This window comes from Poromitra crassiceps (assembly GCF_964638095.1).
Source record: "Poromitra crassiceps genome assembly, chromosome: 4".
In the NCBI taxonomy this organism is placed as follows: domain Eukaryota; kingdom Metazoa; phylum Chordata; class Actinopteri; order Beryciformes; family Melamphaidae; genus Poromitra; species Poromitra crassiceps.
Window position 1 is genome coordinate 15,575,375 of NC_139626.1, and position 14,448 is coordinate 15,589,822.

The 14,448-nt window shown below is 44.9% G+C and overlaps 1 protein-coding gene across 8 annotated transcripts in view; it reads right to left on the reverse strand.

The window, feature by feature from the left end:
• Window positions 1–14,448, reverse strand: part of mrtfab (myocardin related transcription factor Ab) — a gene marked incomplete at its 5' end in the record, with an annotated part of 81,949 nt that overhangs the window by 17,776 nt on the left and 49,725 nt on the right. For 6 of the 8 annotated variants that reach the window (XM_083636152.1, XM_083636151.1, XM_083636155.1 and 3 more), the window contains 8 exons: window positions 429–600; window positions 1,938–2,122; window positions 2,784–2,855; window positions 3,884–4,015; window positions 5,090–5,253; window positions 7,642–7,803; window positions 8,973–9,048; window positions 11,723–11,778. In XM_083636152.1, the coding sequence (XP_083492278.1) occupies window positions 429–600; window positions 1,938–2,122; window positions 2,784–2,855; window positions 3,884–4,015; window positions 5,090–5,253; window positions 7,642–7,803; window positions 8,973–9,048; window positions 11,723–11,778 (1,019 nt within the window). The remainder of the gene's footprint in view (window positions 1–428; window positions 601–1,937; window positions 2,123–2,783; window positions 2,856–3,883; window positions 4,016–5,089; window positions 5,254–7,641; window positions 7,804–8,972; window positions 9,049–11,722; window positions 11,779–14,448) is intronic. The other 2 variants (XM_083636153.1, XM_083636149.1) reach the window with 1 other exon arrangement.

Sequence of the window (14,448 nt, forward strand, 5' to 3'; positions counted from 1 at the left end):
AGACCCAGACCCGTACAGACTACAGACCCCATAAATTTCGAACCTGGACTGGACCCGGAGTTGCTTCTTTTGAATGGATCCAAGACACCGAATACCCGAGGGGTATTTGGGGGTTGTAGGTTCAAGTGCTCATTTTTCTGATAAGGTTGTTTTTATTTAGTTATTTGACAATATAAAAAGGGGTGATTGACAGATCACAGAGACCCAGGACCCACCGCAAACGGATCCAGACCCGGCCAGGACCCGGTGTCACTTCTTTTGAATGGACCCGAGACCTGCCCGGGTCCGGTTCGGGTCTTCGGGCATACCCGAAGACCTATATTGGCGACCTATATTGGCAGGTAATTGTTTGTTTACCAGCCCATAACACATGAGCCAAAAAGTTAAATTTGGACACTGGGGCAAAAAGCTTCTGTGTTTGGACTCACTTTGAACTCATCCAGGTTGGCTGGCAGAGTCGTAGGCTTGGCTCCTCCCACTGCAGTTTGGCTCTGACGGCCAGTCCCGCTCTGATTGGAGGGGGCCAGGGTGGTCGTCGTGGGAACGCTGCGGGAGGGGGAGGGGCCGGAGTTGGTTGAGGGTGGCTGCTCAGCTGGCAGTCTGAGGAGAGACAAACAGAATAGTATGAATATTCCTTCTTGAATCAAACATGTTTAGATGCCAGATACAAAAAAGTCAAACCAGAGGGTCAGGAAGGGGGCGTGGCTTTAAAACTACACTGACCAACAAAACTTGCCAGGGCAAGAAATACAAACCACACACAATTCAATGTATTGACTGTAAAAGTGTGAATAGGAGGGTTAACAACTTGAACTTGAGCAATGGAAAAAACAAGCACCATCAATTGAGAGCTCTCCTGAATTATTTCAATTTTAAAAATATCTCTCCATTTCCATGATTTGCTGCTGACTTTTTGGTCCTTCCTTCCACTTCTGAAATCCACCGACTATTCTAGTATTAATCACCTCGGCTTTACTACATGTATTTGATCAGATTTGAGGTTCTATGCTTCATTGAATTTTTGCTGCTGAACAAAACCTGTTGAACAGGGAAGTCGTAATGAAAACTGCCTGCAGGGGGCGCATCAGAAATGAACCTCAGAGGCTATTGGTTTATAAATGAGGAAGAAGGCCTACAGGCTACAGATGATGATGTGCAGGCTTGGGGAGTAATGGATTACATGTAATGGGATTATGTAATCAGATTACAAAAAACAAACTGTTAGATGAGGTCACCAAGGATGTCAACATTGATGAGTCGACAGTGATGATGGCCAGGTCTTGCTCGTAAAAGAGATCTTTGATCTCAAGTGACTACCTGGTAAAATAAAAATGTCATAATTGATGATGTCATCATTGATGATGTCACTCTTCACATATGTCACTGTTGAAGGTTAGTGATTTCACTGATGTCATACTGTGATGTCATGTTCGAGGGCTATAAGGGTCTACTCTGCCAGCTTCAGGCTGTCTGATCATAAACTCAGTTTAAGGTCTACTTCTGCAACAGCCTACAGTCTTTATTCTTGCCTGCAGGTTTGTCTGTTGTTAGTTCCGTTTTACCAGGTATCAAGTGTGTTATAATAGTCTGCAGCTAGTTGCACGAGCTGACGTGTTATTCTTCACTTTGTATTATTATTCATGTGAAACAGATGACAAGACCAACACATAAGGTCTGAAAGAGTGGTTTTTGTTTGTTTGTTTATTTGGAAAAATGTCCTCCTGAGTAGCATGCCAGGTAGTCCAATGCAGGAAATTTGGTCAAAAGTCATCCAAAAGTAACAGGAAGTTACCAGTTACATTACTTTAATGTTGTGATACTTGGATTATGGTACTGATTACATTTTTTAACAGGTAACTAGTAATTGTATCGGATGACATTTTTACCCATTTAACCCCCCCCAACCACGATGATGTGACTGTGTGGTTAACACTGACTTGGGCGGGGCGGGCAGGATGGTGTGGTAGTTGTAGTGCTGCTGTTGCTGGTTGAGGATCTGTAGCTGTAAGAAGAGCTGCTGCTGCTGGAGGATCTTAGCGTACGAGGAGTCCAGCTGGGGAGGAGGCTCCTTGTCTGCCTTCTGGTCTGGAGGGATGTACTGGTGGTACTTCAGCTTCTTCACCTTCAGGGTCACAACAGGACAGTTAAAGGATAGATCCTGCATCAAATCCTCTTGTTAGATATGATACAAGAGGATTGAGGGAGGACTACTGGGTGCTGCTGTCCCTATGACAGGCTGCGCCATTCTGCTCCATGCATGAGTAAGTGCTCAGCAGCTACGGCAATGTCACATGGACCAACTTGCTGCTCTTAAAGAGACAGGCACCGGTAAAAACAATGGAAAACTTACTTTTTAAGACAAGATTGTCAATAAACGATTTTCGGCTTTCAATAATAAAAGTCGATCTTTGTAATAAAACGATTATTTGAAAATTCAAAATTCATTGCCCATCCCCACTAGGTAACAGACATACAAGTTGATAACCGATGTTGGATTGGGTACTTAGGATTTGCTAACCAGACGTAAGATAGGATTTAGTCAGATAAGATAGGATTCCTAAAGTTAGTTAGGATTTGCTTCTGTAATACGAAATCAGGAAAAATCCTATCTTAGACGTTTCCTATCTTAACTTAGGACTTAAGCGAGGAAGTTTCTGTAATATGGCCGCCGTCTCTCTACTCCATTTGTGTGGCAGGAGATGTTCGTTGTGCCCAGTCAGAGCCGTACAATACTGTGCCAACTGCCGGTTCAAATGAAAAAGAGAAGAAAAGAGCTTGCTGACCTTGGGTTTGTTGTCCTTGGCTTTCTTGGACCTCTGGGGAGGACGATCTGAGCTCAGCTTAGTGTGAGACTGCTGACAGAGAGGGAGAGGAGGAAGGACAGAAGCTAATTAGAATGGATGGGGCAGGGGAAGAGGAGAAAGTTGGCTTGTTACAGCTTGTCCACAAATAAAGATTAAGGCGCAATGATACATCAGAAAACGGACAGAATTACTGACAGATAGATTTCTGTTCGTCAGGCTGGAAGGAGCAAACAGATCAACAAGGCTTTGCTCATAACGGGGTGTCTTCATAGAAACAAGAAGAAACTGACTATACAGTAGAAAAAAAGAAAAAAAAAGATCTGGAAAACCAAGTCACCTTAATGTTACACCAAGCTTTCTTTTTGTTCTGGTCAGACCATCTGCTATTTCCCCCCAAAACAAATGTAGGAATGCCTCTGATTGGATACATGGATGTGAGGAATCCATCAGTCCAGAAAAAGTTCCACTGGGTTTAGTCTGGCATTCTGGCAGTAGCCAGCCCTAATGGATATCTATGACTGGGGCACAACTCTTGAAAAGTGGTTAATAAGGACTGCCCCCTGAGACCAAAACAAACGTGACAGACACATGAATTGACCAACCACGGACCTCCTTATTTTGTGTGTTGCATTATACACGATGCACGCAGACAGCCGGACTGCCGTTACAGCCCAGCCTATCAGAGGCTTGCCGCCACTTTTTGTGCAGAAAACCCATAAATGCTGACATGTGATTCAGACCCTCGGTGGGTGGAATTGCTGACGTAAGGCGGCAGGTCTGACCACGTGAGACTAAACCAGACCTGTTTCCACACTTGGTTTTAGTGCTGTGCCAGCGCTGGAGAAAGTTGTCTTGTTTGTATTTCTTTAAACCAATCACAATCTTTCTACCCACAGACGACTGTACTTCCGTTGAGTCAGACTAAATTGGGTGTAACTTCCTGGAGGTCAGAACAACAGAGATGGATAAACAACGGATCAGTGCAAATTCAGCCATTCAGTCTGCTGGATGTTTACAAGCAAATGTTCCATGGTAGCCCCGTTTGAGTAAAACAGAGCAAACCAACCAACAGTTCTCACCTTAGCATGTCCAGTGGCTGGGCGGGAGTATGCCAAGGCCGTCATCCCATTGGTCACTTTCTGAGGAGGGGAGGAGTCTGAACCATTCATTTGAGGAGGAGGAGGAGGGGGGGGAGGTGGCTGGGTGAGGAACTGAGACATCATTACACTAGTTAGTTGTGAGATCATGTTATATTGACCAGCTATTGTGTCATGTATGACTATTAATACACACACATTTATGTAATTTCCAATTGAACCTTTATTTATTTATTTTATTTAGCCAGGAAAGCTTTAGTGAGCATACTGTATGTATTACGTGTATGTACGTGTTGTCTGCCAAACAGCAGCCATAAGGTCTATGTCCAAGACAAATTTCCTTCGGGACAATAAAAGTCTATCCTATCCTATTAGTGATGCACGGGCCGCAGTTATAACTGCGCTGACCACGGATATCCCGCCCCGCGGGCGGGCTGGATCATAAAAATAAACATTCTGATTAATAGCGGATGGATTGCGGGCGGTTGAAACGATGTATCATTAATGAGGAAAAATAATATTAATTACATTCTCTAGTCTATGAACGTATTTTAAGCTACATTTTTCGTCAGGCACATTCTTAGTCGCCTATTGTAGATCCCCCAAAGGACCCACGGCCGTAAACACAACAATAGCCATGTGCTCGTCCATATATGGTCAATGATGTCACCCTCAAAAAGGAGTCTCGGCTGAAGACGTGTTTGAAGAGAAGACGCGCGTTCGTATTTTCCCATACAATGAGACAATGAAGTAAACTAAACTTAAAGCTATAGCGTTAGCCGAGTAAACTACATGAGGGCAAGTGGTGGACTGGACATAATACAGCATGGAAGTTTATTTGGAGTCTTGGACTGCAGCGATCGCACCAACGGCAGCAGAAACCGTAAGTTCGCTCCTTTTAAAGCGTTTTATAGCGTTTATAGTTTATAGACAATTAAACTGTCATTTGTATTTTAGATTAACTATTAGTATTATAGTAGTTGTAGAGGAAGGGGACAGTTCATTTTGTTCACTTCTGCCAAAATCATCCCAGCTGGGATTCAAACCAGCGATCCTCCGGTTAAAAGCTTTCCTCGCTAACCCAATTTTTCAACTTCAAGTGACGACCTCTGATATGAAGGTTGATTTGGGTAACAACACCGTGACAATTTGCTTGAATGATAAGTCATGGCTTTCCTGTGCCGGTACCTGTGTGGGGGAAATGTCCCCGTTGTGGGTGAGCATGTCAGAGGGCGACAGCTGAGGGACGGCACCCAGCGGAGAGTCGTGATTGGTGAGCTGGTCCGGTGACAGGGCATCACTGCTGTCTTCGTCCAATGAGGAGCACTCTCCTCCGGCTCCCTTTGGAGAATCTGGTAGGGGATAGGATTAAGGTTCAGTGTGGTCACAAGGAGAAACACTTGATTCATCAACACAATCACATTCAAATCAACACCAACCAAATGATACATTTTGGTTGCGGCTGGGAATGATCGGCTGTGGCAGGTAAGCAGGTGTCCTACAGGTGTGACTCATCAAACAATGAAAGTGTCTTGTAAATGTGGGAAATGTCCCTGCAGCTACTGCAGCCAGTTTGCTGCCGCTCGAACAATGTGCAACACAGTCAGCAGATTGGTAAATGGCAGTGACAAACCCTAGAGAAGTTATGTCACACACAGCATTTCAAAACTGGACTATGTCCAAACAAACAGACGTTGTGACCAGTGTTGGGGGGTAACTCATTACAAAGGTAACATATTACATGTAATATATTACTTTTAGCAGTAACTCAGTAATATAACTTATTACCAATAGGATTTCAGTAATATTATACCAGTTACTTTGTCAAGTAACACAAGTTACAAATTGAGTTACTTTTTTTTTAATGAAAGCATATATTTAAATAGGCTACAATAGGATACAATCATTTCCTAATCAAATGGTGTGTGTTTTTATGCAAATAACCACTATAGATGACAATAACAAAAGAAAAGAATAACATTTAGAAATTTCGACAGTTTACAGTGACTTCAAGGTTGAAATTATTTTTCGGGATGGTTCCCGGGGCGGCGATGTCATTCTGCTACTGACGTAATTTTGGTGAAAGTAATGCAAAAGTAGTGTAATAAGTAACGAGTTACTCTACACAGACAGTCATATTGTAAAGTAACTTATTACGTTCAAATGAGAGTAACTAGTAATATGTGGTATATTACATTTTGAAAGTAACTTGCCCAATACTGGTTGTGACACTGCTGGAAATAGAATGACTTGTAAAAAACTGCGGTCTGAATCTTAAGTTACGATGTGATGCAACCTGCCGCCCGTGAGCATCTTGAAGGTGTGTTGTGACTGTGAGTATGTGTGTGTGGTTACGCAGTACATGGCAGTACCATGTGGTATGTGTAGCAACAGCATATTACAAGTGTGACTTCCTGCTCCTTTAGTTTTCAGTGTGGATGTTGCTTTGTACAACTCATTTTGAGTGGACAAACCTTTAGGAATGCTGCAAGTTTGGACATGTGTATTCTTGAATGCTGTGTGTGTGTGTGTGTGTGTGTGTGTGTGTGTGTGTGTGTGTGTGTGTGTGTGTGTGTGTGTGTGCGTGTGTGTGTGTGTGTGCGCACGTGTGTGTGTGCGCATGTCCATCCCTTTGCCCGCACTGTATGTCTTCTTGTGTTGGCTTTGGACTTTTTCGTACCAAGTGTGCGCTGTTTGAATGTTGCAAGCTTGGATTGTGCACGCACATGTGTGTATGTGAGCATGTGAATATGTTTGACTGTGTTATCAGACTTTCATCCTGTACCAACAAGTGTCTTTTCTTTTTCTTCATGAAGTCTTTTCACATTTTTCTCCCATTTTCTCCCCAATTGTACTTGGCTGATTCGCCCTGCTGCCCCGGTCGTTGCTCCACCCCCTCTGCCAATCTGGGGAGAGCCGTAGACTAGCACATGCTTCATCTGATACATGTGCAGTCAGCCGCTTTTTTCACCTGACAGTGAGGAGTTTCACCAGCAGGACATAGCTTGTGGGAGGATCACGATATTGCCCCCAATTCTCCTCCTCCTCGAACAGGCACCCCAACCGACCAGAGGAGGCGCTAGTGCAGGGACCAGGACTCACACCCCACCGGCTTCCCACTCGCAGGCATGTCTGATAGAGAGCCAAAGTGGACGTCACTTCCTGCCTTACCAGAGTCTGAAAAAATATGAATGGTGGTGAACGGCGAGAGATGGTTTTTTGGATCCCGTTTGATTTGTGCCATGAGGTCCACATGTACATTTTGTCCATTTAAAAGACTAGGCATCTCGCGTGTAGCTCGGCTGCTGCGCGGCATCTGATACCTGTCACACAGTGGAGAGACAGAGGGGCTTCTGCAACTTTTGCTTAGAATAGTGAAGACGATCGGTGACTTTAAATTGGATCAGCTGGTGTCTACTATTAACTGACCAGAGTTGTACCACGGGAGTGAAGACATCAGAGAGAGGCATAAAGTCACTCTTTGTCCAGTTAATTGTGTATCCGGACAGCTTTACAAGCGGTGGACTTAAATCCTTAATGATAATCCCTGTGTGTGTGTTTGGCTGTTTTGTGTGTCCGTTTCTGTACCAAGAAGTGTTTAGATGTTTGTGTGTGTGTGTGTGTGTGTGTGTGTGTGTGTGTGTGTGTGTGTGTGTGTGTGTGTGTGTGTGTGTGTGTGTGTGTGTGTGTGTGTGTGTGTGTGTGTGTGTGTGTGTGTGTGTGTGTGTGTGTGTCCCTACCCAGCAGCGAGTCCTCCAGGGTGCAGTCCACAGGCAGGATGTTCTTGTGCACCAGCTCGATGGGCCCGGGCCGGTGGGAGATTTTGTCATTGAGGTCGTCGGCCAGCCGGGCGCGCTTCAGCTGCAGCTGCTTGGCCTGCAGGGACGGCTCAGCAGACGTCTCTGTGTGTGGAGGACAGCAGCATGACATGCATGAAGTAAACACAGTCTGTGTGTGTGTGTGTGTGTGTGTGGAGGACAGCAGCATGACATGCATGAAGTAAACACAGTATCTGTGTGTGTGTGGAAGACAGCAGCATGACAAGCATGAAGCAAACACAGTCTCTGTGTGTGGAGGACAGCAGCATGACATGCATGAAGTAAACACAGTCTCTGTGTGTGGAGGACAGTAGCATGACATGCATGAAGTAAACACAGTCTCTGTGTGTGTAGGACAGCAGCATGACATGCATGAAGTAAACACAGTCTCTGTGTGTGGAGGACAGCAGCATGACATGCATGAAGTAAACACAGTCTCTGTGTGTGGAGGACAGTAGCATGACATGCATGAAGTAAACACAGTCTGTGTGTGGAGGACAGCAGCATGACATGCATGAAGTAAACACAGTCTCTGTGTGTGGAGGACAGTAGCATGACATGCATGAAGTAAACACAGTCTCTGTGTGTGGAGGACAGCAGCATGACATGCATGAAGTAAACACAGTCTCTGTGTGTGGAGGACAGCAGCATGACATGCATGAAGTAAACACAGTCTGTGTGTGTGGAGGACAGCAGCATGACATGCATGAAGTAAACACAGTCTGTGTGTGTGGAGGACAGCAGCATGACATGCATGAAGTAAACACAGTCTGTGTGTGTGGAGGACAGCAGCATGACATGCATGAAGTAAACACAGTCTCTGTGTGTGGAGGACAGCAGCATGACATGCATGAAGTAAACACAGTCTCTGTGTGTGGAGGACAGCAGCATGACATGCATGAAGTAAACACAGTCTGTGTGTGTGGAGGACAGCAGCATGACATGCATGAAGTAAACACAGTCTCTGTGTGTGGAGGACAGCAGCATGACATGCATGAAGTAAACACAGTCTCTGTGTGTGGAGGACAGCAGCATGACATGCATGAAGTAAACACAGTCTCTGTGTGTGGAGGACAGCAGCATGACATGCATGAAGTAAACACAGTCTGTGTGTGTGGAGGACAGCAGCATGACATGCATGAAGTAAACACAGTCTGTGTGTGTGGAGGACAGCAGCATGACATGCATGAAGTAAACACAGTCTCTGTGTGTGGAGGACAGCAGCATGACATGCATGAAGTAAACAGTCTCACCCTCCAGGATGTGCATCCTGACCAGCTCCGAACGCTCCGGACGACTCCGGATCTTCCTCTTCAGATAATCTTCGGTCTGGGGAGGGAGAGGAGGGATGGATGGGAGGGTTGATGGAAGAAGAGAACAGGAAAGATAAAGAAAGAACAGGAATAAGAAAGGGGAGAGAGAGACAATGTGGACAATGAGAAATAGGAGAGGCAACAGGTAGAAGAGGAAACAAAAGAAAAATCACATTTGAGAAATTTCAGTGCGACACCAAACACTTCCTCAACCAATGCATTCAAGTTCTGATCTGCAAGATCTGTGTTTGCGTGTTTTTAGTTTGGCAACATGTTTGTCACTAAGCTACGAGCTACGAGCTACGAAAATGGAAAAAGGAAACGAAAAAGATCTAACGCCCAGCTTCCACTGCTGTTTTGGAGACAATTTTGTATTTAGCTTTATACAACAGTTAGTTCCAGGCAAGCAATTTGATTGGACAAGAAACATCCTAGCCGTGCTGATATTTTAGTATACGGGCGCTTCACTGTGTGTATATCACTCCACTTCACAGCTGTTCTAAACGTTTCCTTGATTAGGCTGCGTTCAAACAGCGCTCGCACCCAGGGACAACGATATGGATTTAACCTTAATTATGAACGGTAAGCTGAAATCGTCTGTGCTAACCTCAAAGTAGCTAACATTAGCTTAGCTAGCTTGCAGTTGGGAAACTGCAGGCAGCAAGTTTACCTGTTGTTGCTTGGCAGGCAACACTTGGTAGTGCAATCCTGAGGGAACGGTTTTTGTTGGCGGAGACAAATAACAGACAGAAATCATCTGTTGTCGCAAATCTATATAAATTTGGCAATGTGGGCTCTGTTCTGTTTAAATTTCTGTCCCACTGATCGCACAGATGCACGCACGCACACACGCACGCACACACACACGCACACGCACACGCACACGCACACACACACACACACACACACACACACAAGGAGGCATTGTGACATCACTGATGTCATCAGTGATGTTATAAGACTCATGATTAGGGATGCCACGGTGTAATAAACACGTGACAACACCGGTATTTACCGGTGACACCGTAAAAAAAAAGAGTAAACAAAAGGGTTGTTAGTTCCTACTAATGCATGTTGTCCCCGGGAACAATAACAGTGAGACACCAGTCTGATATCCTCAGCCGCAGCTAGACTAGAGCGAATGTTACGTTATATGTATGTTGATAATAAAAGTTTTAAAGTAAGCAAGAGTCTATGCTTTAACCGTCCATTCTGGAGGGTCATAGAGACAAGATGCTGCTGCTGTGTAACGTATTAACGTTAGCGTGGATGCTCACAGCCATACAACACTCGCTATCTCACAACTCATGGCTGCATCTGACTCGAGACAACTTTTCAGACGCCCGTGGAGACAATCTTTCTCAAAAGAAACTAACATTAGCGACACATCTGGAGACTTTTTCTGACATGGGATTAACAATACCAGCAAGCAGCAGTAAGCAGGCAATCACTGGATGCTGGTAAGTCCTCCCTCCCGCTAGCAATGATGCTAAGTTAGTATCGACTTTTCGCTGTGGGAAAAAAGGCACATTTCCAGAGATGGCCCGCAGTGACAACAGCATGCAAACACAGGCTTAGCTAAAGGGTCTTACCTACATTTGTATGAGGAGGGCATAATTTGTGTCCATAAGATGCATCGCGTTAACTAACGTTAGTTGCTAGTCTAACCAGAGCAGTGGAGCCACCCCGGCGCACGCTGAAACTGCGGTGTTTTCCTTTCATTTCTTCCTCCATAAAAACAAACGGTGTTAACAGTGGAGATGTTATGTAATTGGTGTATCCCCCACTACCGTGTAACACCGGTAACACCTAATACCGCGGCAAGCCTACTGATGATGTCATTAGTGATGTCATAAGGGGGCACACACACACCCGCACGCGCCAATAGGGCAGCCGAGGCCACGCAGCAGCCGAGCTGCGTATGCGAGCTGCAGGGCGGGCGAGGGCGTGTGTGCTCGATGCCTAGTCACTTAAAACAATGCTATTGTTACTTGATGAATAGCTTGGTTTATGCTGTCCAACTGTTGTATAAAAACAATATCACACTCGAGGTCGTGCTGTTGTTACTGGATATCATCACGGCTGTGATTATCTACGACCGAATCACAGCCGTGACCATATCCAGTACAACATCACTCCCTCTCGTGTGATATTTATATATTATATTATATTTGCTTCATTGAACTTTTGGCTTGTCACTTTCTGTGGGAGAGAAGAACCTCACTTGGTGATTAATGCTGCGTAGACTGGGCATCTTTTTTTACACAACAATGCAAAGCCATTAAGAAAATAGACACTCGCTGCACTCAAAGACACTTAACTCACCCGGGCTCGTTCCAGACTCAGACACTCCCTGCACTCAGACACTTAACTCACCCGGGCTCGTTCCAGACTCAGACACTCGCTGCACTCAAAGACACTTAACTCACCCGGGCTCATTCCAGACTCAGACACTCCCTGCACTCAAAGACACTTAACTCACCCGGGCTCATTCCAGACTCAGACACTCCCTGCACTCAAAGACACTTAACTCACCCGGGCTTGTTCCAGACTCAGACACTCCCTGCACTCAAAGACACTTAACTCACCCGGGCTCGTTCCAGACTCAGACACTCGCTGCACTCAGACACTTAACTCACCCGGGCTCGTTCCAGACTAAGACACTCCCTGCACTCAGACACTTAACTCACCCGGGCTCGTTCCAGACTCCTCCTCTGTTCGTGAAAGGCTGCCGGGCTCTTCAGTGCTGCGCCGAGCGAGGGATGAGAGAGGGAGAAAAAAGAGATATGAGAGATGAATGCAGACAATGTGAACAGATACAGCTATAGAGGAACACAAACACAAACTCAAAGCAGAAGTGGCAGCAGGATTGAGAAGGTCAGAGGAGCTACTGTATTCTGATCCACACTGAACAGCAGGAGTGAGGCCGGCTTTGTCTGCAGTGAACGAGCACCACCACGTGATCGCCTTTCTATGGCTTATAGATCCTCGTCTTGGGTTGTTGTCATATGACTGTCATGCAAACAGAAAGATGGACTTCTTAAAGTCAAAAACAGAATTCCTAATAATGCATTTTCAGTTTGAAAATGTTCACTCTTTCCTGAATTGAAGCCTTTATTTGAAGGTTTTGGTCTTCAAAATCGAATTACAATTATTTGACAGAATCTAATATTGCAATTGCAATTTAAAATGGCAAAATTCATACTGTTTGATTTTTCTTGTTTTAAATAAAAGTGATAAAAAAAAAGTTTGACACCTCCCTCTCTCTGGTCGCAGATCATACTTTTCCGGCCAATTTGGCGGATGTGACGTTCTGCGCATTCACGGGCCTGGCTCTTGTCCTCCTGGCTCCGGCCGGAAATATACCAACGAAGAAGAAGGCTAATAGGCAGTGGCTAATGTTCCGTTCATCGCTAACTAATGCCAGCAAAAACAAACAACAACACAGACTCTAGTAAAAGTCCACACAGAAAAATAAATTAATATTTATCTAGTGAAGCCTGGCCAGACAGCAGCGATGTGACCGACATCGGGGGGGGGGGGGGGGGGGGGGGGGGGGAAACTAGAGTTGGGGCTGTGTTTTCGGTTCATGGAGGGACCTTGCTGCTTGTAGCTGCTGTAATGTGGTTTTGGCCGATAACGTTAGCTGCTTGCTAATGGATTTACCACCTGATTAGATAATAACATTACCGTCTTGTGTGTAATGCAACAGTCACAAATATGTCTAACGTTAATACCGTTTCTTATGGTCTTGGAACATTGTTTGACTGACTGCAGTTAGCTGCGGTGGTGAGACTGCCTAATATTATAACGTTAGCTTGACGCTATACATGGCTAATAGATTTACATTTATAGAAATGACCACCCAGCCCCACTAGTAATAACGTTACTGTCTTGTGTTGATAATGAATGTAACAGTCGTAAATATGCCTAACGTTACTGTTATGCTAATCTCGCTGGGCAGCCTCCCCTCCCTACCGGGAGAGGAGTCTGGCGGCGCTTAGCGGCAGTGCCCTTGGAAAATAGTTTCCAACAATCCAACTTGCCATTTTCAGCGTGTAGCAACGAGCTAACGTGTAGGTTTCTGCCATTAGCTTGCTAACTAGTTAGCGTTGTTGTTTTCACTAGGGCGGCAGGGCACTGTTTACAGCGTTCAGCTTCATGTGCCATGGCTCTACAGTTTAATGAGTGTTCAGCTTCATGTGCCATGGCTCTACAGTTTAATGGGTGTTCAGCTTCATGTGCCATGGCTCTACAGTTTAATGAGTGTTCAGCTTCATGTGCCATGGCTCTACAGTGTAATGGGTGTTCAGCTTCATGTGCCATGGCTCTACAGTTTAATGGGTGTTCAGCTTCATGTGCCATGGCTCTACAGTTTAATGGGTGTTCAGCTTCATGTGCCATGGCTCTACAGTTTAATGAGTGTTCAGCTTCATGTGCCATGGCTCTACAGTTTAATGGGTGTTCAGCTTCATGTGCCATGGCTCTACAGTTTAATGGGTGTTCAGCTTCATGTGCCATGGCTCTACAGTTTAATGGGCCTACTGTACAGAGACCTTCTTCTTCTTCAGAAAAGGACACCTTCCTTTTTCGGGCCTTAGCTTAACCCACACTGAAATAGCCGCAACGCACTTCTTTCTTAAACCAAAACCCAACACTCAAAGAGAGAAAAAACACGCCGCACTCTTCTCTTAAGATGAAACAGGAAGTGGATACAGAAGAAGAGGAAGCTGCCCTGTTTGATAACACATATGGTGCAAAGAGAGCACATGACACACATACACACAGACAAGACACACACAAGGATTCTTTAGATAACATGCAGAAAAGGGCCGGCACATTCTGCAAAAACAAACAAACAAACAAACATATAAACAAAACGCAATGCAAAAGCTGAGGCTTAACCTTCACAGCGTTTACCAAGTCAACACACCGAGACTGTAGATAGTCAAACTGGTTATAGCATGGGGAAGGGGTTAATACTTCTAATACTGACCTCACTTAATAATACTTTGACCTTGAACAGTCAGCAACACACTGTCTTATCCATCTCCACAGATCTGTCAGCTATATGTATGTATATGTATATGTATATGTATATATATATATACACACACACAGACACACATTGAGCGGTGAGAACCAGACTGGTGTAGGTGACATTTTGGGCGGAAATTAATTCTATGATGTATAACAAATGAATGCTCTTATGAACCCTTTTTACTGCCCTTAATGGCACATTTGAATTCTAAACCATCATCAAAAACCAACACTGAACACACTGAACTATTTGGAGCCAAATGGGCGTACAGTAAAGGCAGTGTGTGTGTGTGTGTGTGTGTGTGTGTGTGTGTGTGTGTGTGTGTGTGTGTGTGTGTGTGTGTGTGTGTGTGTGTGTGTGGCTTTCCTGTAAAGT